Consider the following 23,932-nt stretch of genomic DNA (forward strand, 5'->3'; position numbering starts at 1 on the left):
GGACAAAGGGGGCTAAGTGCAGTCACCCAACTCCTGCCCACTGAGCCCTATCTTGATGGTGTTATAAGGATAGACAAATATGACAGAAGTAAAATGTCATGTGTTGGGGAACTAAGATGGAAGCAGGAATTCTGAGTTCCGGATGAATGGTATCAGTCAGATGCAAATAAAGCAGCAAAGGGAACCAGGAGCTGTGGTGGGGAAACAAGAGACAAGTGTCTGGAGAATCAGGAGCTGTAATGGTAGAGGACCCAGTGAACCAAGTATCTCGAGTACCCATGAAGGAGCTGGGATAGTGGAGAAAGGGGGCAGAGAAATTTTATGTACAAGCCTCAGATGCTGCAGTGGTGAAGACAGTGGACAGAGGTGTGGAGTATTTGGGGGGTACTTTAGAGCAGCAATAATGGAAAAAATACCTGTGGTAGGAAAACCTCCACTTGACCTAGACAGCTAGTATCGCCACTAACTAGATGCCAGAAGTAAAGCACCTTAGTCCCAAGTGTCCTGGTGGGGAATAAAAAGGAAGCGTACAAGGATGAGGTCACTCAAGAAAAAAAAAAAAGTTGCAAGAGAAAGGTGGCCAAGGACACACATAATACTTGGTGTCTGAAGCTGGCCCTTGAGACAGCTTGTGCTATTCCCAATAACCAGGTCTGAGGAGTCTGTTTCTATGTGGCTGGGTGAAGGACAGAGGTATGAGTGATATCCTCAGGCACCAAGTAGCCAGATTGGTGCTTTCAATTATATGGCGTATTCAGCCAAGACCAAGGGCAGACAGTGTGTGCAGTCCTGGTAGGGCCTCAGGTAAGCCTCCCATTGCCTACTCTAACCAATCAGCAACCCACAGCAGACTCTTCTCAAAGTTAGGCCTCAGACAGACAGAACAGCTGTGGGGCAGGGGGAAGGGTAGGAAAATCTTTCCTTTACAGGTGTCCTCAGTTAAATATTTGCATAAAAACTATGGGGCCCTCCTCCAGCAGGGAGATTGAATTAAGGACACCACAGGCATTCCTGGCACCGGGAACCATGATGGTAAAGGCCTATCCAGGGTCTGAGAGCTTCAAGCCAGGTGGGAAGGGATCTGACCCAAGGACATAAGCCACACTGACCCAGCATCAATATGGCAAGGTGTTAGGGAGACAAAGAGGATAGACTTGGAATTCAGCTCAAATAAATTGGACCCAGGTAACCCAGTCTCTATGTCCGCACCAGTGCCTCCACTTCCTTCTAAGCAGGGAGGGCAGGAGGAAGAAGGTAGTAATTCTCATTTTCTTTGCCCAGGAAACAGGCAGCTGGGGGGTGGGGCTTAGCCTTTTGGGTTACCACCTGAACCACACAGCTCCAGGAAATCCCTTCCTTCCCTGGAACCAGCAGGGAATGCCACATCTGAGTTAATAACTGTTTATTAGGATTCAAGGTTCTGAACAAGGTAGGAAGCAGTGGCAAGAGGGGTTCAGGTAGGGGACGAGGAGGAATACCAGGCTTGGCTAGTTGGGCCACTGCCAGAGATCAAACGGGAACCCTGGGCTGGAAGAGCTATAGAGAGGGGGTACTTGGGGTCAGCGAATGGTGTATCGTACGTAGGGGACCTCGACATCTTCGCCGCTCTCGTCGTTGCAGCACAGCTCAAGCACCAGTGCCCGCACATGGCGGCCCAGCTTTCGCTTCGACACACGGCTTACGATCTCTGTCATCCTGGGGACAGGGGAACAGAGTGTCAGGTGGCAGAAGGTGGGAGGAAGGGCAGGTGGGTGGGTGGGGGCCCAGAAGATGAAGGGTAGTGAACAGGAATGGGATAGCTGAAAGATGAGGCTCCCTGCCACTCAACTCACGGCTGATCCAACCGTTCCTTGAGCTTGGCAGCTGGCATGAAGAAGGAGTAGAGCATAGACACGCCCTGGGACAGCATGGTGATCTCCAATTTATGCTCTGTCTGGAGGAGAGAAGGGGGATAGCAGTGTCATGGGGGTGGACAGGACAGTCACATGCACACTCCGCCTCCAAGTAGGGTAAGAGTGAGGAAAGGGGCCTCACCTTAAAGTAGTCAAGGAACTGTTTGAGGGTCATCTCCTCACCATTAGGTCGCAGCCCCTGTACCTCGAAACGATCCCACAACGTCCACTCTCGGTTATAGTACTATGGAACAAGGAGCAGGCCAGTGTGATAGAGGCCACCAGAGGGTCCAGCCACATCACTCTCCCCACTCCCCATACAGAGACATGCTAAGCAAGATCACAAGCCTCTTTTGTATGAAGCTTTCTTTCTTTCTTTCTTTCTTTCTTTCTTTTTTTTTGGTACGTGCCCCTAGTGGGAACCAAACCTGGGACTCTCTAATCCGCAGGCAGACGCTCCAACTGCTGAGCCAAATCGGCCAGGGCTGCCTGAAGCTTTCTTGTGGCTTCTGCCTCACCCTGAATAAACACTGAAACCTCATGACTGTTTAAGCCCTCCATTATTACAGTCCTACTCTCTACTCATCTTACTCACTCTGCTCTAGCAACTTCTTTCTCAAACATGCCAAGCAGGTACACTCCTACCCTTGCAGAGGCTGGTCCTCGTCTGAAATGCCCTCCCCTCAGAGCCTGCATGGTCTGTCTCTTCATTTCCTCCAAGTTTGGACTCAAATGTCATCTTTTCAGCAAGGTCTTTTATAACCATCTCACATTTAAAATCCCAAACCCACCCTGGCCTGGCCAGTTTGCCTCAGTGGTTAAAGCATCGGCCCTCAGACCAAAGAGTCGCGGGTTCGATTCCCAGTCAAGGGCACATACCTCGGTTGCAGGTTCAATCCCTGGCCCCGGTGGGGGTCGTGTGGGAGGCAACCAATCAATGTGTCTCCCTCACATTGATGTCCCGCCCCCACTCTATCTAAAACTCAATGAAAAAATATCCTTAGGTAAGGATTAAAATATAAATAAATAAATAAAAATAAAATCTAAACCCACCCCATTACCACCTGGTACTCTCAAGTCTTCCTTATCCTGCTCTTTTCCGGAAGTTGTTCAATAAGTACTTAAGTGAACTAACAAATGAATCAAGTAAAAGAACTTAGTGCAGTCAGCACCTAATAAATGTTGGTTGCTATGATTGTACATTTATTGACAATCTCCTAGGGCACAATAAAAATATCCCATCTTTTCTGAGGACTTCCACAGGCAGAATAAAACCAGTGCTTAGCACAGAAGATACTAAAAAAAAAAAAAGAGTGAATAAATGAACAAGAGGTGGACAAAAGGAGGAGGTACACATTGACAGAAACCCTCACTTGGCAAAAGCCTTAGCAAACTAGAGCTAGCTCTATGGAAAACACCCCATCCACAAGCCCATCTTCCCTGATGCAGGGCCTCACCTGGTGATGGGGTGCAGGAAGGGGTTCAGAGAATGCGAAGAAAGGAAGGGCCAAGTTGAGGAAACCATTCTTGTAGGAGTCAAGCCGTCGGTGGCCCTGAACCACCTTATATAGTTCCAGGCACACAAGGCCAACCACGGCTGCTGTGGTTGTGGCAATGGCTGGGATGATCTTCCCTGCAATCAGCTTGCTCTGTAAGACAGGAGAAATCAAGAAAGGTGGTAGTTAAGGAGGAAGATACGGAAGGGATGGAATGCAGGGAACTCAAGCCTGGGAGGGGTAGTGAAACGTCAGGTCTAGATACTCTCACCTTGTGCCGGTCTGCAGCAGGAATGTCATAGTTCTCTGCCCGGAGGTTGGATGCAGCCACAATGAAATCCATATGGAAGTTGGTGTCATCATCCTTTTATGGGTAGGGGGAAGGTGAGAAGAGAGGATCAGAGCAGGGAAGAGAATTACTGCCCTTTGGGGACACTGCAGTTACCTGCTGGGCTCTCTCAGATCACAAAGGCATGGCTGGGAACAATCTATTTGTTCAGGGCCGCATGGCAAGCCCATGATACAATCCCTACAAAGGTCTGGGGCCACCTCCAGATCCATAGACATCTGTTCTGCCCTCCCATCTTGCTTAGCCCCACCCCCTCCCCACCAAGGGTCCCCACCCAGCACCTTCTCAAAGTCAATGGGGTACATCTTGAACCCAGGGAGCTTTTCTGGACTAGGCAGTGTGGCCTTGAGCTCTTCTAGACGGCTGTCATCTGCAGAAAGAAGACACCAACAGCTCTTTAGTTCTCAGGCCAGGGTCCGAGATGAAAATCCTGAGAAACTCAGGTTGGGGCAAAAAGTGTTCAGGTAGATAAAGGACTTGAAAACGAAAGCCAACCTGGGAGGAAGGGCAAGGGGGAGAGGTAAAGCAAGGTAACAGAGCACAAACCTGAAGACAGGAAATAGGGGGATATCAAGACCTCTAGAGACACTATGGAACTGAAATGATGACACTAGGAAAAAGTAGAGATGGAGAGATCCAGGTGGGAGAGATGAAGATCTTGGGGAGAATAATGTACAGAGAGATGAGGAGACATGGAGGAGAATATGGGGGAAGGGAGGATGCAAAAGATATACAGAGGAGAAGGTGGGGGGAAATATGCAGACATGGATATCATGGATATAGAGGAAGAATATGGAGGGGGAGAGAGAAGACATGAAAAGGAGAGAAGAGAGCCCTGGCCGGTTTGGCTCAGCGGTTACAGCATCGGCCTGCGGTCCGGAGAGACCCGGGTTCGGTTCCCGCTAAGGGCACGTACTTCGGTTGCAGTTTGTCCCCGGCCCTGGTTGGTCGTGCGGGTGGCAGCCACTCGATGTGTCCCTTCACGTCGATGTTTCTCTCTCTCTCTCCCTTTCTCTCTCTCCCTCCCTCTCTATCTGTACAAAAAATGGAAAAATATCCTCGGGTGAGGATAAAAAAAAAAGGAGAGAAGAGAGGCATATAAGAGGTTGAGATAGGTAGGAGGTTTTATATACATTTTACATTATGCTACCTATACATACATATATGAAAAAAGGAAGAAAGTATATGGGTGAAAAGAAATGAAGGGAAAAGGAAAGATGGGAAAAAATATAGAGAGAGGAACATGTGGGGGTAGACGTCTGCAAAGGAAGATGAGAGATGATGAGAGATAGGAAAAGATATGTAGAGAGTACGGGGGTGGGGTGGCGAGAATGGAAGGGAAATGCAGGAGAAGCAATATAGTTACAGATGCAATATCTATGGAGGGAGAGAAATGGAGGGAAGGATATGTAGATAAATACTTAGATCAAGGGTCAGCAAACTAAGGCCCCATGGGCCAAACTCAGCCTGCCACATGTTTTATAAACAAAATGTTGTGGGAACAAAGCTACATTCATTCATTTACTTGTTGTGTATTGCTGCTTTTGTGCTTCAACTGCAGAGGTGATAGCTGCAGAGGTTATATAGCCTATAAACCCTGAAAGTTACTATTTTTCCTCTGATACACAGTATAACTTGAGGGAGAGAGATGGGGGATCTGGGGAAAGGGAAGTTTTATGGAGGGCAATACTAGGGTGAAGACATACAGAGGAACATGGAGGTAGGAAGATGGAGGCAAATAACAAGGAAGAAAGAACACTGGTAGAGATCATACCCCCACAGATAAACAGATCAAGAGAAAACAGAGAACATCTTTTCTTTCAAGGCAGATACGCATGGAGGAAGAGAAATAAGCAGCTAGTTCTGAGGGCTAGAGAGTGGTAAGGGAGAAGGAGTGAGGGAATTTGCCCTAACCAACCCTCTTCAATTTCAGAGGAAGGGAAGCTCAAGGAAAGGTGTGGGGGAAGCCTCGGGAGTCACAGAGCAGAGTCAGGGGCAGAGGACTGAGTGGGGAGGCTGTGCTGGGCAGGGAACAAGTGGGGTGGTGACTCCTAGCCGACTGGCCAAAAACCCTCACCAACAGAGGCACTGGCGCTCTGCAGTTCCTGGTCAGAGACGTGGATCTTGATGCCAGACTTGGGGGTGAACTCAGGGACCTGAACAGACTGTAAGAGTGTGGCCACAGCAGCTCGGTCCTGAGAGCCTTTCAGCCCGTAGGTCTGGGCAAACAGGTTAGCGGCAGCCATCACGTAGTCCAGATGCAGGGGCTAGAAGGTAGGGTCCAGAAGGGGGAGCACATCAGCCCTCATCTGGGGAGTCTCTGTCTCCTTCCCACACTCCCACCCACCCACCGACCCCAGGGAAGACTTACATTGTTGACATCAAAGGTGAGCGGGTGTGGACAGCGTTTGGGTCCAGACCAGAATGGAGCTCCTGAGCTTGTGAGCTAAGGGAGTAGAAAGATTTTTGAGGAGCAGGACCTAAGAGTGGAGACCTCTCTAACAATCCTAACTTCTCACCTTGGCCCTGGATGGGCCCTGACTCACTATAGTTGGGCACGCACAGAGGGCCGGAGTCAATCATGAAAGACCCAGACTGCAGATGGAGGTTCTGATGCCAGGCTGAAGCAGGGACTTCACTGAGAAAACTACCACCAATTTCTGGACATTTGCTTTGTGCAAGACACACAGCCATTCAACTAACTTTTATGGGTTGCCAAACACTGTACAAAGTTAGTATTAGTGAATGTCAATAGATCCTCACAAAAATCCCCATGAAGTAGATACTATTATCTACTTCACCGAAGAGGAAACTGAGGTGCAATGAGAAGTTATATGTCTTGCCCAAGTGCAAATGGAGCTGGGGGTTGAATTCACACTGATTCCTGTGCTCTTGACTCCAAAAGTTCTCCTCCATAATCCCTACAGCCCTGTGAGTTGGTATGACTCAGCCCATAGCACAAGTAAGGGAAACAAAGTCTCCTGCTCAAAGGAAAGGGGATGGGAAAAACAAGTCAGGCTTAATCATTCTTCTGAGATCCCCATGCCTTGGGGCACCTGCCACAGCTAGACTAATAACTGGGAGGAGCCACATGGGGGGAGCCCACAGCAGGTTCTTGTTTCAGATTCTGCCAAAAGGACCTGGTAAGTGGGCATTACCTGGTCAGGAGGGAAGTTGTGCAGCAGCTGCCGGATGTTGTTAGAGTACTGGGTGTGCCAGTGGTGGCAGGCCCAGGTCACACAGTCGGCCCAGGTCTGTGGCCGCTGCAGCACCAGGCTGCGCTGCACGGCCTCCAGCACCTCCAAGGGTTGGGTGCCCGCCAGCCGCAGGGTCCGCTCCACAAACTTGGGGTCTCTATCAGGAATTGGGAGTGGTCAAAGGGGCAGGATTACACAGTGGCCCTAGGAGTGGGCTCCAGGGCAACTCCACTTTCTCCATGGAAAGCTAGTCCTGACCCCCAATGGTATGAGGCCTGAGCATCCACTGATTCATGAGAAGTTCGCCTGGTGCTGGGTGTTATAGTAGTGAGGAAAGCAGACAAGATGCCTTGGCTGGTAGGCAGGGGATGGGACGCAGGTGCATTTGGTTACTTACGTGAGGTATTGGTTGACGTTTTCTGCTGGCTGCTTGAAGAGGCCTTCAAACTCATCCCGAGCCCACTGCAGACAGAGCAAACACATTACATGGGGGCAATGGCTGACAAAGTGGGTTTCCAGAGATGTTATAGAAAGACCACCAATGAATAAATCAAATACGAAGAACACTGCTCTGGGAGAAGGAAAGTCCCTCAAACACTGCTCCTAACCTTCCCCACTCCCCCACCCCCAGGACCTCAATTTAAAAACCAATGAACTTGACATCAGCAGTGGTTACGTTAGTGTATGTGTGAAAAAAAAAAAAAATTATTCTTAAGCTCTGTGTACCTACTTGATGTTATGCCTCAATAAATAAAAAAATCAAGGTTGAGCCCGGGCCGGTTTGGCTCAGCGGTTAGAACGTCGGCCTGCAGTCCAGAGAGACCCGGGTTCGGTTCCCACTAAGGGCACGTACCTCGGTTGCAATTTGTCCCCGGCCCTGGTTGGGTTGTGTGGGTGGCAACCACTTGATGTGTCCCTTTCACATCGATGTTTCTCCCTCTCTCTCATCCTCTCTCTCCCTCCCACTCTATCTGAACAAAAAAAATGAAAAAATGTCCTCGGGTGAGGATTAAAAAAAAAAAAAAAATCAAGGTTAAGAGACCTTTTATGTGAAAACACATCTTCCCATCACAAAAGCATACTGAAGTATCAGGGAGCAAAAGTGTAGTGATGTCCATGACACACTTCAGCACAAAAGAAAAAATACACAAATCTAAGAAAATGTGACAAAACATGAAAATTTCTTCAATCTAGGTAACCAGTGGTATTTGAATGTTCACCACACTACTCCATATTTGTTTAAATGTTAAAACACTTCCAAAATAAAATATATAAATAAAAAAGACCATGCTAAAAACCTAGGCTGCCAGATGGGAATTGAGGAAGGTTTTGAGAAAAAGCACATTTTCTTACTTAGTCTTGCAACACCCCAAGGCCATAGGCGAAGGCCTTGGGCCAGGATACTGAAAGGCAGACTACCTGCGCTCTTCCCTTACCCCACCAAAGCTGATCTCACCTGTAGGGTGTGCTCGATGGCGTTGGGGAAGTTCTTCAGTGTGCAGATGGGGATGGACTTCTCAGGCGGGTCCTGGCTAGAGCTGTACGACTCTGTCAGGAATGGGATTACCACCTGCACGTTGCCTTTGGTGCCCAGTGTGCCTGACTCCAGCAGTGGCTTGCGATAGTACACACAGCGGCGGTCCATGTACATGCCTAGGGGCGGGAGGGACATCAGGAGAGGACAGAAAGACAGGCACCCCTGACACCCTCACCCTGTCCTTGACCTCCTCACCCGCCTCCAAACTCACGGGCATCCACATTGTCCAGGGCATTGGCCACACCATCCAGGTTTTGAAAGAAATCATCGTCATAGATGCGCTCTGTGTCAGGACCCACACGGTTCTGGTGGCTTGTTACCCGGATGTGTGGATTCATCTGGCGCACAGCTGCAGCAGCGGTGTCAGACTTTAACTTCTGGGGTGGGGTGGGGGAGTAAGGGATGAATGGGTAAACAGTTCAGTTATTTGTGCATTCACCCAACCAACCTCAGGAGGCTCCCTGGTTTAGCAGGAGACAGTTCGTGACAGTGCCACATGGCTAGAGCAGTGACAAATGTGGCAGGGACTCAGTGGAAAGGGAAGCAATGACCAGACACTGACTGGAGACAACAGGCCACCCATCTGGTCTTTTGCCTACCCAACACCTATTGTTCTTTCAGGTAACAGCACCTGGGGTTGGGGTACATTCACCCAAATAAAACATGATCTCAGTACACACAAGCAGGATCTTCTCAAAGCCCCAAGTTAGGTCCTATCCCTCCTCTGCTCAGAACTCTACCCTGGCTCTGACCTCCACTGAGGGTCAAAGGAGCTGGCTGCATTTCCTCTAGTTCATCTCCTACTACCCTCCCACCTCTGGATCGTGGCCTGGAGCACTCTCTTCCACTCCCTCACACCCTTTGATTCTGCAGACCCTTCCTCAACCACTGTGATCAAAACTGCAAACATGTTTTGGACCTACCCAAATTCCCTTGTTTTTGCTGTTTCGTTTGCACAGCACTTATCATGAACTATAAACAACACTGTCCCCTACTTCTAAGCTTCCCAGCTAGAATCCTGTATAACCCAGGTTCCATTTGTGCAGAGAAGAGTGAACCCAGCAGGCACAAAGCACTCCCTAAAGAAAGGCCTGCTTGCAAGGCTGGCCCTTAGCTGGCATCTGGGAACTTGGATTCTGGAAGTGTTCTTACCATTCCTGACAAAGATGGCTCTGTGTGCTTAGTCTACCTATGCAAACAATGTAGTTTGTGCCCAATACATGCTTTACTTCCTGGAAGTACGGAACTTGAGTACGTGCCCAACAGAGTGCCTATGTGACCAGTTCACAGTAAAAATTAAAAACCTTGGGTGCCGAGTCTCTAACAAGCTTCCCTAGTTGACAACATTTCACAGGTTACAACTGGCTACTGGGAGGAATTAAGTGTATCCTGTGTGACTCCACTAGGAAAGGAGTCTTGGAAACTTTTGCCTGGTTTCCCTGACTTTACCCTGGTGCCTTTTCCCTTTGCTGATGTTGCTCTGCATCCTTTGCTGGAAGAAGTTATAACTGTGAATACAATTGACTATATGCTGAGTCCTGTGAGTTCTCCTAGTGAATCACTGAACTTGGAGGTAGTTTGGAGGATTCCCAACACACACTGTCCCAACAGTACTGGTGAGAGATCAAGGAAAAAGAAAAAAAAGGAGCCCTGGCCGGTTGCTCAGTGGTTAGAACATTGGCCTGCGGTCTGGAGAGACCCGGGTTCGGTTCCCGCTAAGGGCATGTACCTCGGATGCAGTTTGTCCCCGGCCCTGGTTGGGTCGTGTGGGTGGCAGCCACTCGATATGTTCCTTTCACAGTGATGTTTCTCTCTCTCCCCCACTATATCTGAACAAAATATCAAAAAATGTCCTCGGGTGAGGATTAAAAAAAAAAAGAGATGAAAAATTGTAGATTCAGTGGAAGGGTACTTAATAAATGTTTGTTGAATGAGTGATAGAAAAACTGATGGAAAGAGCTGAAGGAAAGAAAAAGATGGAAAGCCTCCTTTCCAGAAAGGATAGGAACAAAACACAAGACAAAAGTGAGATGACAAAGCCCTTTCCCCCCAACTCACCGTAACATCCCAGGGCCTGAACAGAAACTGTCGGTTTAGATTTGACTTTTCAATGGTGTCCATGTCTGTGATGACAATTTCTCCACCCTCCCCACAGCCCAGCCCAATCATGGCGAAGTTCTTGAGCAGCTCACAGCCAATGGCTCCTGCACCCACCTAGGAAACAGCCAAGAGACAGCATGGTTAACCTAGGTTAGCTTAAAGTCACCCATTACTCCTCACTCTCCCTGAAAACAGAAAGAACCTGGATGAGGGTCTAGTGCAGTGGTTCTCAACCTGTGGGTTGCGACCCCTTTGGGGGTCGAACAATCTTTTCACAGGGGTCACCTAAGACCATTGGAAAACACATATTTCAAGACACCATTCCTCTATCCATCTCCAGACGGGTCTGCCCACATTCAACATGAGGAACCGTATTAAAGGGTCGCAGCATTAAGAAGGTTGAGAACCACTGGTCTAGTGTCACATACTCCAGTCCCAGGGCTATAAGAAATAACCAGTCATCTGAGGGAGGCAGCACCAGAGGGGGGTTAGCAGAAAGATGTACCAGGATTTCCCTCAAGATCAAGACAATGGCAAAAGGCATGTGATAGAGGTGTAAGAACCAAAAGACCCTCCCCTCAGAAGGTAGGAGACCCCAGAAAAGGTGTCCACAGGCCAGGGGAAATGAAAGGAGAAGGTGTCCAAGGGGATCACTCACCAGGAAGTACTTCTGTTTGCCCAGCTTCTCTTGAATGTCTGAGCCAAATACGGCGACCTGCCCATCATAACGGTTATGGCGCTGGGAAATAAGAAGGGAAAAGGGTCAAAGAGGAGGAGCCTTGCCAGAAATGCTCCCCAATGGCACCTTCCCTGTGGGCCATACTCATATACCGGGAGGCACTTGTCCTCTGTGAGGGCCTCTTTGTCCTCAGGGAGACACTCCAGAGCATCAAAGTACAGCCACTGCATTATGGGCATAAACTTCCCAGAGCAGGCCTGGAAATTGGGGAAGTGGGGGAAAGTGGTCAGTGGTTAATGGAGGCAAAAGGTAGTAGAATAGCAAGTAATGGAGTCAGATAGGTGCCTGGCTCAACCCCAACACTGCCATTCTCCATCCATGCTGACCTTCATGACCTCTTGGGCAGCCAGGCCCCCAATGAAGGCATTTATGGGTGCCAGATCCCCAGCAGCCACATATGCCAGCTTCCGGATGAGGTCCTCATCCAGGCTCTCCTGCTTCACAGCTGGCACAGCTCGAGCATTCACAGCCTGGGCTAAGGTCACCAGCTCTGCTGCATCCTCCTGGTGGGGCAGAATGAACCAAGAATGTTCCTATCAGGCCACTGTGGTAAAGGGTGGACAGGTAGAGAGGCATGGTGGGCCTTCAGTGCCAAGGTCATCTGCCCTGGCTGGCTCAATTACCCACCCACCTCATTGTGAGGCCGAGGGGGCTGGCCATGCTGAGCACAAAACTGGTGCAGGGCCTGGAAGCCAATATGCAGCTGGGCAGGGCGGGAATACTTGGCGAAGTCCGTCATCACAAAGTTGGGCTCTACCAGTGAGGCCAGCAAAGATTTCTGTGGGGGGGGGGGGGGGGGGGCAGGGTATCAGAACCAGAAAAGAGGAATGGAGAACCTAGAAATGCCCAGAACCACCCTACAGCCCACCACCCCCTACACTCACAAAGCTGATCTTCTTAGGTACTTTGACCTGACTGACGATACCGCCACGGATATAGTCAGAGAAGTTGGAGGTGTCACAGATGCTAAAGGTGTAAGGACCTGGGGGAGACGGGGAAGCTGTCAGGATACCTAGCCTCCCTAAAACCCGTTAACACCCACAAGATAAGGAAAAATCCACTACTGACCTAGCTCAGACATCAGAAGCCATCTCTTCTCCACCCCAGGTTCCACTTGGACATCAGAAACCATCTCCCTTCTGCCCTAGACCCAGCTCCGAGCCCATGAGACCCCACTGTCTTTGGCCCCAAATCTATACTGGAAGACATTCCCTGCTCCCTGTCCAAATCAGCTCGGACATAAGTGGATCCTCTGATCTGCTTTGTTCAAATACTAGATACCTTTCCCCCTCAGTGTAGATACCAGGGACTTGTTCTCCCAGTAACAGCTCAAACACCTCTCCCCATGCCTACTAGCTGTAGTTGGACCCCTGGAGACTGTTTCTGGTTCAACTCAGACACCCAGGGTGTGTCTCCCCCGACTCAGAGCCCAGGGACACACCTTCTATCTCCTGATTCTTCCATAGCTCAAGCTTACCCAGGACTTTGATCTCCATGGGCTGACTTCCATTAAGTTCAACCATGCCCTGTACTTCTGAAAAGGAGACAAAGTCGCCACTCTCAAACCCGTGTCGGGCCTCATCCAGGCAGGTAACCACACCAGGGTTGTCCTGGTTAAAGGAAGAGTGCGTCTCAGAGGTAAGCTCAGGGTAACAGGACCAGATAAGAAGGTCTGCTGTTGCCCATCTGCCTGCCAGGACCCCGAAGGCTGGTTTTCTCACCTTGGTAACCATAGAAACCATAGCACTGAGCGGCTGTTCCCCATTGGAATCAGTAAGGATCATTTCCTCTCCAAAGTCACAGAAGAGTTGCCTGTAGAGGGGGCAACAGGGCTGATGCCCAAGTTCCATGCACAGGGGACCCCATGTGTCCCTTAAGATGCAGCCAATACTTGCTGAGCAAATCAGCCCATCCCCACCAGGAATCAGATGGTGTTCATGCCACATGGGGAGGCAAACACACAGAATCTAAAACCCAGGTAATTGAAGGCAGTGAGAGCTTGGGGATCTTGACCTTGGCCTGGCAGGGGTTGGGGGAAAAGGGTGGGGACACTCACCCAAACAGGCCCCGTGTGTCTGCCACCACCAGCTTGATGCCATGACTGTGACAGAACTTACCCACCAGCAGCTGGTCTTCCAGGGGGGTGTTGGTGAGGACCACCACCTGTGGACAGGCAGAGGTGGAGGCTTAGCAGTGGGAATAATGGAGAAAGGTTGGTGGGAGGGTTCAGGAAATTAAGGGCTTTGCTAGTTCAGCTCTTTCACAAACACAAAGTATCTACTGTGTATCAGATTCAGACCCAGTGAAACTAAGTGAAGAGAAATCGAATCCCTAGACCACGGCAGGCAAGGTAAAGAGGCAGCTAGGAGGACAGAGTCTGGAGAACATCTGACTCATTCATGTGCCAACACCCACTGCTGCCTACCTACAACCATGCCATGCCATGCCCTGTGAGACACAGACGAGATAAAACTGTCCCAGCCAAAGTCTGAGTTCACTCCTACCACACCCACCTGCTCCCAATTCTCAAGACAATGCCTACTCAGACACGATCCTTGGGACTTTGCCCTCTGCCTGAATTATTACCCTTCCCCATCAGGGTGAACTCCTACCCCTACCTCAAGGTTCAATGGCAGTGCACCCTGGCTGCCAGAACACCCCAGGGCAAAATTTCAGCTCCCAAGGCTCCTCTTTCCAGCCCGGAGTTTTTATTTGACAAACAACCAGATGGCCCTTATCATGTGCCAGCTGCTATTTTAAGTGTTTAGCCCTCACAAAAACTCTGTGAGGTCGGTTTTACTACCACTCCAGAGTCTACAAACAAGAAAAAATAAGGCACAAGAGACTAAATGACCCACCCAAGGTCATACTAATAGAAGCAGAAACTCACACCAAGGCAGTCTGGTTCCTGTCTGCACTCAGAACCCTTTATGCTGTACTACTACTATCTAGCTATCCACATCTATTCCCCCCTGAAAAGGCAGGTCTAGCATCTAAATCCTGCTTGCATCCTCTAGTTGCACCGCCAGCAGGAAACCTGGCACACGTCCAGTCCATTAAATATTGGACAATGAACACACCAGAGATGGGCTCTAAGAGAATTGGGCTGTGCCCGAGGTACCTGGAAGCCACTAAGGAAGTCTTCAACGAGGGGCCCAGTGTAGGCACTGACAGGCACATAGCTGTTGAGCTCAGCGAGGCGGGGCTGGGAGACCTCAGCCCGGTTTTTACCAATGTCCTCCTCCCGCAGGTAGAACTGCAGAGTAGAAGGCAAAATGAAGTGGCTACGGAGCCTGGGGGGCTGGGGTCTTGGCAGGGAAGAAAGGGGTTGCGAAGAGGTACCTGGGAGGAGAGGTCAGCCCACTGGGCGGTGCCCTGGTCATGTAAGGTGACAGCCTTGACCCCACCTAGGATGATGTTTTTGGCAATCTCCACTCCTAGACCCCGCAGGCCTGATACCAGTACGCTGGATGTCTGGAGCCGTTTCATCGCCTCATGACCCAACACGTATCTGCCAGGTTAGGGGGTATGCCGGGTCAGGGCCTGGCCCTCCTGACCACATCCTCTCAGAGCCCCACTCCCACCTCTCCGCCTAACCTTGACCCCACTTACAGTTGCCGGGAATAAAGGCCCTCATCTATGTCTGCTTCATTGCCGTTCTTTGCCATTCCCTAGGGATAGAGGGGAAGAACAGGTTCAAGGAGACATGCAGGAGTAGGGTGCATAGGGTGTGTACAGATGGACAGTGATACAAAAGATTTTCCCACCCATCACCCCGCCTGCCAGTTTCCAGGAAGAAGACACTCACGTTGGTTGGCACTGAGGACACTTCGGACAACACAGAGTGGGCAGGGGAACAGTTAGAACCCGGCTTTGGATCAGGCCCGGACACGCGACGTTTCTTGGACAGCGGCGAGCTGGACATCTGGAGGGAAAAAGGAGGGTCAGGTGGGCCTGGAGAACATGGATGTTTCTGTTGGTTAGTGGCGACTGTGGGGGAAGACAAGATTTAAGGGCTATTATCCCCATTTTATAGAAGAGGAGACAGGTACAGAGAGATGAGGTGACTTGCCCAAGGTCACACAGCTGTCAGAGCTAAGATCTGAACCCAGGTGGTCTGGCTTGCAATCCATGCTGTTGACCACCAGGCCATTCGCCTTTCTCCCCAGCCCAGCATAATGAGGGAGAGACGCCAATCCTGTAGGGTAAAAGGAGTGACAAGACGAATGTACTTGTGGGGATCAGAGGAGGTATAGAGATTCAGGTCAGCCTGCCACTCCTTAACAGATCGCATTTAACCACTACAAGCTCAGTTCCCTCACCTGTAAAATTGGGGTGATAACACCAATTACCTACCCCATGGAGTTGCTGCGATACAACAAGACCATAGAGCCTGGCACAGAACAGGTGGGCAAGAACAAAAAGCCATTCTCCTCTCCCTTAACCCCGGTGACAGGAGTACAGGAGGGAAATGCAGCTTGGACATCCATCATGGCATGATAGCAGAGAACCCAGTCCCCAGAGGGGCTCAGGGAAAAGTTTTACAAAGCCCAAACCTTCCCCCTTCCTCCCACCACAGCTCTAGAAAATACCCAGGCCAATAAGAAGTGGCAGGGAGAGAGAGGACACATACCTCCCAAGCCTTGTCTGCATATAAAGTCTCTTAAGCAGGTTAAGATAAGGATAAGTGTTTACTAGAGTCCTCTCTGGGATAGACATCATACTAAGCACTTAATGCACCTTGCTTCACTTTGTTCTCAGGGCAACCCCATGGGGTTGGGACTACATAGTAGCAATAACATTGCCCAACTCACACTGAAGAAATTCACTTAGAGAAGTGTGATGACTTGACTGAGGTTCCCACAGAGAGTAACCAAGCTGGACCCAGACCAAGATCTGCTATGCCTGAAGCCAAAGCTGCCTCCCAGTGTGATCAGATGTCATCCCATCAATGGTCCTGACCATGCAAGGCAGGGTTGAGCATCCCTGCCAGACAAATGGGAAAACCTGAGCTTACAGGGCAAGTTAACTTGCCAAGTGTCACACACTAGGTCCCAGAGACAGAACAATACAGACTGCTGTGGAAGTGAAATCCGGGGGTGGGGCCGTGACTGGATTCAGATGCTGGAGAATCATTTCTCATTGTTTCTAAGCCTCCTCCAAGCCTCTATTCTACATGAGTCCATTTTAACACCTAATCACACTGAGTATCCCCAATGTACCTAAGATTCCATCTTGGCACCTATCACACTCTAGTGCTAAGCAAGATGTCAAGAGCTCCCTGCTATCTACCCAGGACTTACTAGTCAAAGGGCTTTGTCTAATCCTGACAATGCCCATGGACCCGATAACCTTATGCCCACATCACAAAGAAAACAAAGGCCCAGGGAACTTCAGTCACTTGCCCAGAGCTTGCAGGACTGTTTGCCAAATGCTTCCTGGGGGAATAGAGTCAGGACTCAGGGCACAGTGCTAGGGATGAGGGGTGAGGGAGAACCCAGCAGGCAAGAAGCTGGCTAGGGCCCAAGTCAACCAGTTACATTATTAGGAATGCTAAGAATCAACAAAGGTAGGAAGAGACTTGGTGAATTAGGGAGACAAAGGCAAATCATATTTTTCCATTCATTGACTCTCTGACCTAGGTAGGTATCTCACTTCCTCTGAGCCCCATTTTCTCCAAAAGCGGGGACAAATGGAAATATCCTCAAGGGGCTGCTGGGAAGGTTAAAAATATCAAGGTCTGTGGGCAGAACTCAGTGATCTGAGGACGTAAGTAAGCTCCTCCCTTGGCACCTGCAGCGGCCTGCATTACTTATCTCCTTGCCTTGTCACTAGTTTTCTTGTTTGGGACACACCATCTCCCAAGTGAAATGATCCAGGGCCAGAGAGATCTTTAACATTTTCACCTTCTACCTCTGGACCCCTAGTGCTAGCAGCAAGGGTCTGACTGAGCAGGTTTTGGTTGACTGCTCTAGAGTGAATTTCATTTGCAAATATTTGGAACAGGTCAGTCTCAAGGCAAGCAGAAGAGGTCTGGGGCAGAAACCCCAGAGAGGAGCTAAAAATCCCCCACACCCGCACAAAATCAATAGCCCTTCTCCCTCAACATATGCTCAGATCCCAATCAGGACGAAATTACTATCAACTGTTCAGCAAAGCTCAACTGGGGGCTCAGAGTTTCAGAACTTGCCTGAGGTCTCCACACTGGTGATTTTGAAGCCTGCGCATTCTCTATCACTCAAACCAGAGAAGGTTTGAGGTAGGAGTCCTGAAGCAGGTTTGAGAGAGGGCAGGCACAGGGTCAGGTTATTAGAATGAAGAACCTAGGGCACAGGATGCTGGGGCCTGTCAAGCCTCCTAGGAGGGATTAACTGAAAAGTCCCTAGGAACATAAAAGAGAGGAGTCAGGAGGCAGTTGTCTGAGTCCAGGGAGGCGGGAAAGGGGGTGTCAGAAGTCCTTAAGGGCCAGGTGGGGCAGGCCAGGCAAGGTTGATAAGACCCAAATTTTTGGAAAGGATCTTTTGGGAAACGCCAAGAAATTACATTAGACACCCCCCCCCCCCCCAGAGGCTGCTAGGAGGTAGGAGGGCAGTTGCTGGGCCCTGTGGAAGCTGCACCTGGAATGGGTGGGGGATTCTGGGGCCAAAAGAAGCTGTAGGAAAAGGCTGGGGTCTGGGGGGAGGGGTGTCCTCCATCAGGAGGATGCTGGGGCCCTGAGGTTTTCTTGGGGGCAGGTGCTAGTGGCAAAGAGAAATCTTTGATCAAAAATAGGGACTTGCGCCCTGGTTGGTTTGGTTCAGCAGTTAGAGCGTCGGCCTGCAGTCCAGAGAGACCCGGGTTCGGTTCCCGATAAGGGCATGTACCTCGGTTGCAGTTTGTCCCTGGCCCCTGGTTGGGTAGTGTGGCTGGCAACCACTTGATGTGTCCCTTTCACGTCAATGTTTTTCTCTCTCTCTCCCTCCCACTCTCTCTGAATAAAATATGAAAAAATGTCGTCAGGTGAAAATTAAAAAAAAAAAAAAAAAAGAGAGACTTGCATGGGGAAAGGTGTCTCTGACATCTATGCCAGAGTCCCAGGAGGCTATGAGGTGGATGCTGAGGCCCAGGGTAGGGCGGGAGTGGGATTTCTACCAGAGCACAAAGGCCTTGTTTCAATCTCAGTGGTATAGGTTAGGGACCAAAGCTTCTCTGAGAGGTGGAAAGGGGAGGCTAAGCTGGGTTTCTTTAAAAAGTTCACGGTTGCAGTTTGTCCCCGGCCCTGGTTGGTCGTGCAGGTGGCAGCCACTCGATGTGTCCCTTTCACGTCGATGTTTCTTTCTCTCTCTCTCTCCCTCTCCCTCCCACTCTATCTGAACAAAAAATGGAAACATGTCCTCAGGTGAGGATTTAAAAAAAAAAAAAAAAGTTCAGTAAGCAGATATTGGCTAGGTCATACCAAGTGGAGTTGGGTTTCTTTGACTGGTTATGTGGGATCTTATAGAGGCTTGCAGAGTAGATGCTGAGAAGGGGGTTTTCTAATCTGATGGAGGACAACTGGGACTGCTCGGGAAGGGACATCTTGACTGTGATGTTGGGGGTCCTATGAAGCTGAAAACAAAAGCTGAGGGAGGGCCTCTGACTGAAGATGGTGTACACTTAGAAAGGCTCTGAGGGCAGATTCTGAAGCCTAATATGAGGTTAAGGGATCTGTGAGAGAAGCTGGAACCCTGGTTGGCTTCTGAAGGCAGAGGTTGAGTGAAGGGTGGGGTCTGAGAGGCAAGTCTCTGATGGAGGAGGCTAGGAGCCAACAGGGTCTGCAAGGGCAGATGCTGGCAGAGGGATCTCTGATGGAGGATTACGTGTCCAAACAGTTCCTCTCTGGTGCTTGGTCCCGTGGGAGGCTCTGAGGGAAGATACTGGGGTTTAGGTGTATCTGATGAGGGAGATGCTGAGGCCTGCAAGGAATAGTTTCTAAAAAAAATACTGGTACTATGAAAAAGGAGGCATTCTTTTATAGTAGACACAGTCTCTAGGGGCAGATTCTAGAAACTGAAAGGAGTCTCTAAAGGTAAATGCTAGGAGCCTCTGAATAGAAGTGTGGGGCCCAGAGGGTTTCTGATGGAAGATGCTAGGGCCAGGTGAGGTTGAGAGACCTAAGATGTGGAAGAGGGATCTCTGACATGGAGGCCAGGCCCAAATGGCCTTTCACAGGGTCTATCCCCTTGGAAGCTCTGAGGGCAGACTGTGTGTGTGGTGGGATGTCTGAAGGAAGATGCTTGAGCTGTCTCAGAAGTGAAAGCCTATGAATCCTCCCATCCCAGGGTCTGGCCCCTCTTTAAAGCTGCGAGGGCAAATAATGAGGGACTAGGGGATGTATGATGGGAGATTCCAGGGAAGATCTTTAATAGTTAGCTGATCGCTGCCAGGAAATATCGGCCCCGCCCCAAGATCTGACCCCCCCACCCCGATCTCCAGCGTCCCAGTCGCCACGGCCCGCCCCAACATCAGCCTGGCCCAGCGCCGGCCCTGTCCCCTCCAATGCATCCCGAAACCCCTGCCAAGGCGCTGAGAACAGCCGTTCGTTACCAATGCCGGTTCCCCGGGTCGCGCCGCCGCCAACTCCTCTAGGAGCCGAAGCCAAGCTCGGCCGCCACCCTCCTCCTTCTCCTCCTCCTCCCTGACGTCTGGGCCGCTAAGAGTCGCCGCCGCCTGAGCCGCCTTCTCCTCCCCCGGCTGTAGTGGTTGCGCTCGTCCCTGCCACCTCCTTTAACTCAGCAGCCGACACAAGATGGCCGCCGCTGAGCGCGAGGCCGGAACAAAACCTTGGGCCCCACCCCCAGGAACCCGGATGCAGGCAGGCCGCGCCCATTTTGGACCCAGCCCGTCCGTGACTCATTCAAAGAGGAATAGCTCCACCTGGTGGCTACTATGGCACTAACTGGGAAAACAGGTAGGAAAACAGGTAAAACAACAGGCCACGCCCCATTGAACCTGAATAATGAACACATTGCTGCAGCCAGGCTGCCATGGAAACCAAGAGAGGGCATCAAGCCCACACTTCCTGATCATGAATTATGCATGAGGCTAAGTGGTTGGTTGACTTAACACCCGGCAACAAGAAAGTCAATGTTAAAACATGAAGCCACGCCCCACTGCTCGTGAATAATGAATGATCTTGCAGCAGCCCGGAAGCCAAAGAGACCAAGGCATCGTTCACGAATAATGCATGAATCCCGGTGGGCTGGAACAAAAGGGACAGTTCCGCCTATTGCTTCATCTAATACCCTGTAAGCAGGGAAATAGGGCTACTACAGGGAAAACACTCCCCACCCCCAAATGAATAATAAATAAGGATGCTGCAGCAGCTCAACCTGGAAATCAGGGAGGTCAAGAAAGGTCCCACACACTTATGAGGCTGATTGGACAGCTCTGCCCAGCAAGTAAGGATTACCGTACTCCAGCATGGCAACGTGGCATGCCTTCCTGTTCATGAATAATTAAAGACCAGCCATCAAGCCACAGGGGAAACCCAGGGGAAGTGTAGTTGCCTCCTCCCCACCCCTGACTAACTGCATGTGAACCAGGGCTGCCTTGGTCCAACCACATCCAAACTCACTACATGCCTTTGACAGGGGCCTCAGTTTCCAATCCTGTAAAATAGGGATAGTAGTCTACCTTATAAAGGCAATATACATTATCAAAATCAGAGACTATGAATTATAGAATGAGTTCAGGGCAGTGCTGGCACAGGACACTGTTAAATTTTTAAATATTATATATCAATACAAAGGTAATATGTAAATATATTTATGTAAACAAAATTAGTTGTGGGTGTCTGGAGGAGGATGTCAATGGGGGAAAAAGGAGAAACATCTGTAACAAAAACAAATTAATAAAATCTCATTTAATTAAAAAAAATTAGTTGTGGGTGGGTGAGAGTATTTCCAGCCACTAAAGCCGCAAACTTGGGGCATTATTTTTAAAATAAAGCCCTAAGTCCTGGCCGGTTTTGCTCAGTGGTTAGAGCGTCGATCCGCGGACTGGAGAGTCCTGGGTTCAGTTTCCGCTGCAGCGATTCTAAACCTGTGGGTCGAGACCCCCGTGGGGGTCGAACAACCCTTTCACAGGGGTCGCCTAAGACATAACAGCAGCAAAATTGGCTATGAAGTAGCAACAAAAATAATTTTACGGTTGGGGGTCACCACAACATGAGGAACTGTATTAAACGGTTGTGGCATTAGGAAGGCTGAGAACCAGTGCACTAAGGGCATGTACCTCGGTTGCAGTTTGTCCCCAGCTCCAGTTGGGGTCATGTGGGTGGCAACCACTCAATGTATCTCTCTCACTTCGACGTTTCTCTCTCTTCCTCCCTCTCTCCTTCTGTCTGAAGATAAATGCAAAAATGTCCTTGGGTGAGGATAAAAAAAAAAAAAAAATACCGTCCCAGAAGGGCACTAGAATACTAAGGCTACCAATGTACATTAAATAGGTAGGACAGACTACCAGATCACCAAACCCCAGGCACACAATAAGCACCCAACACTGTCGAAAAACAATAGATCCCATTAATAGATATGGTGGCTCCTGTGGTGTTTCCTTTCTGTGCATTGTGCCACTGATCAGGAAATTGGTTCCTTCTTGTCCTTCAGGTCTCAGCTCAAAGGTGACCTCCTTAGAGATTTCTTAAACCCTCACAAAAATCATTCTACCCATTGATTACTAGCTGTGTGACCTGGGGCCAGACACCTCACTTATCTGGGCCATTGTTTCCCCACCCATAAAATGAGAATAGTAACCTACCTTGTCACGGAGTTTAAATGAGTAAGTATGTAGAAAAGGCTTAAAACAGTGCCTGGCACATTGTACTACATGACTAACATTAGTAGTAGTACCATTAAATGGGGGGCACGATTATAACATTTGATTAAGACTGCAGACTGGCCTTGGCCGGTTTGGCTCAGTGGTTGGAGCATCAGCCCACGGACCAATGAGTTCCAGGTTCGATTCCAGTCAAGCGCACATACCTCGGTTGCGGTTCGTCCCTGGCCCTGGTTGGGGTAGTGCAGGAGGCAACCAACTGTGTCTCTCTCACGTTGATGTTGATGTCTCTCTCTCCTCCCTTCCACTCTATCTGAAGATAAATGGAAAAATATTCTTGGGTGAGGATAAAAAAGAAAAAGACTACAGACTGGAACTAGACTGGCTAGGTTTGAATGCTGGCTCAGCCACTGTAACTGTAGGCAAATTACTTACCCTCCTGGTGTCCCAGTTTCCTCATCTATAAAATGTGATAATAATAAGCTATCTCCCAGTACTGTTGTGGGGATTAAATGGGCTAACAAAGTGCTAAATGAGTGTAAACTAATGTGATCATCATTTTGCCCACATTCATTTTTCAGGCTCACAGAAAGATTTGCCAAAGATCACACAGTGGACAAAGATCAACAGGATTTGAATCTAGAGCCTTTGTTGATAATCTGGGATCACTGGGCTTATAAAGAATGAACTATGCATGAGGCCTCGAGGCTTCGTCCCTTTCTTACACGTCCCTTTCTTACACGAAAGGTTTAAATCCTGGAGCATAAGGGAAAGCTAACAGTGGATCATGCAGATAAAGCCATGAAAGCTACGCCCCTCATGAATTATGCACAATACCCCTAGAAAAGCTACAGAAAACTCGGGGAGCTACTCACCTTTACGATTAGTCAATGAGTTCTAGTTTGCCAGACAGACTGTAGAACGCCCCTTCAGCATGCTGATCCGCCCCTCTTGAATAATTCACAAGCCATACTTCCAGCGGACTAGGTGCAAAAGAGGCAAAAAATGACTTCCTCACAGCCCCACCTCCTCATGAATAATGGATAAAGCCGCTAACCAAGGCCCGGTGGCACCCTGTCCCCTCGGGAAGCGCCTAGGGCTCCAGCATACCCTCCACAGTATGGGCCAGGGGCTAATCTCCCTACCAATTTGTGGGCCTCGATGTCTCCAGTCTTTCCGCCCCGGGTCCCCAAGCACGGGGGGGGGGGGGGCGCGAGGGGGGAGGGACCGCATCATATAACCAGAGGTCACAAAGGCCACAGATAACCCTCACAATGCCACGTTGGTCCCAAACGTTCCCACAGTCACCAGGACCGCTCCTGGAACAAGCCGTTCCAAAATTTCGCCTTGACTTCAGGAACATCAAACTTCGCTTACCTCTTAAGGAGCACCCCAAATCCTGCCCCATGAACAGAGTACTCATACATAGACCCTAAGGGTCTCCTCAAACATCCCCTTAAACCCTGTCTCGGAGGAGTATACAAATCCTGCCTCCAAGGGATACTCCCTAAAACACTCCCACATCCCACCCTGGAGTCCCCAAAGACCACTTCCTAAGGGTCCCTCTCAAAACAGCCTCCCCTAAAAGCCACCCCGGGCCCAGAGCCTCCAAATATGCCCATTGGGGGGGATCCCCGAAACAGAAACCCCCCTCCCTCAAATGCTAGCCAGGGGCTTGGAGACACCGTACTCAAACTCACCCCCTGCGTCGAGCGAAGCCTCGCCTTCCTGCTGGAGATGAGCCGACGCCACGGGGCAACGGAAGATCAAACCAGCTCCTCCGTCGCACAAGAAGAGCCAGAGTTTGCGCGGAGCTCGAAAGCGC

At 49.9% G+C, this 23,932-nt stretch overlaps 1 protein-coding gene across 3 annotated transcripts; it reads right to left on the reverse strand.

The window, feature by feature from the left end:
- Positions 1–1,388: 1,388 nt before the first annotated feature.
- On the reverse strand, positions 1,389–23,932 carry UBA1 (ubiquitin like modifier activating enzyme 1). Of its 3 annotated transcripts, XM_036270597.1 has the most exons (27): positions 23,808–23,932; positions 22,983–23,090; positions 15,119–15,235; positions 14,923–14,981; positions 14,653–14,821; positions 14,432–14,566; positions 13,367–13,473; positions 13,032–13,122; positions 12,788–12,920; positions 12,195–12,292; positions 11,942–12,088; positions 11,637–11,813; positions 11,403–11,507; positions 11,230–11,310; positions 10,530–10,685; positions 8,683–8,848; positions 8,391–8,587; positions 7,332–7,396; positions 6,896–7,091; positions 6,109–6,183; positions 5,815–6,004; positions 4,019–4,107; positions 3,660–3,752; positions 3,350–3,541; positions 2,035–2,136; positions 1,833–1,933; positions 1,389–1,695 (listed from the first exon to the last, which is right to left on the reverse strand). In XM_036270597.1, the coding sequence occupies exons 3-27, from the start codon at positions 15,233–15,235 to the stop codon at positions 1,560–1,562; spliced, it is 3,177 nt and encodes a 1,058-aa protein (XP_036126490.1). In that variant the 5' UTR covers positions 22,983–23,090; positions 23,808–23,932; the 3' UTR covers positions 1,389–1,559. The 3 variants fall into 3 exon arrangements, with proteins under 3 accessions (XP_036126490.1, XP_036126491.1, XP_036126489.1); XM_036270598.1 differs by lacking the exon at positions 22,983–23,090 and having other exon boundaries at positions 23,804–23,917; XM_036270596.1 differs by lacking the exons at positions 22,983–23,090; positions 23,808–23,932 and adding an exon at positions 19,876–20,079.

The sequence above is a fragment of the Molossus molossus genome, unplaced genomic scaffold (assembly GCF_014108415.1).
Source record: "Molossus molossus isolate mMolMol1 unplaced genomic scaffold, mMolMol1.p scaffold_m16_p_2, whole genome shotgun sequence".
Lineage (NCBI taxonomy): Eukaryota > Metazoa > Chordata > Mammalia > Chiroptera > Molossidae > Molossus > Molossus molossus.

What these genes read in the sequence shown, in the direction of transcription:
- UBA1 (XM_036270597.1), bottom strand. Translation starts at nt 15,235, where the DNA reads ATGTCCAGCTCGCCGCTGTCCAAGAAACGTCGCGTGTCCGGGCCTGAT. An exon ending in CTGCCCAAGAGGTCATGAAG is followed by an intron (nt 11,508 to 11,636) that starts GTCAGCATGGAT and finishes CCCAATTTCCAG; the next exon opens with GCCTGCTCTGGGAAGTTTAT. An exon ending in ACCCCATTGACTTTGAGAAG is followed by an intron (nt 3,753 to 4,018) that starts GTGCTGGGTGGG and finishes TACCCATAAAAG; the next exon opens with GATGATGACACCAACTTCCA.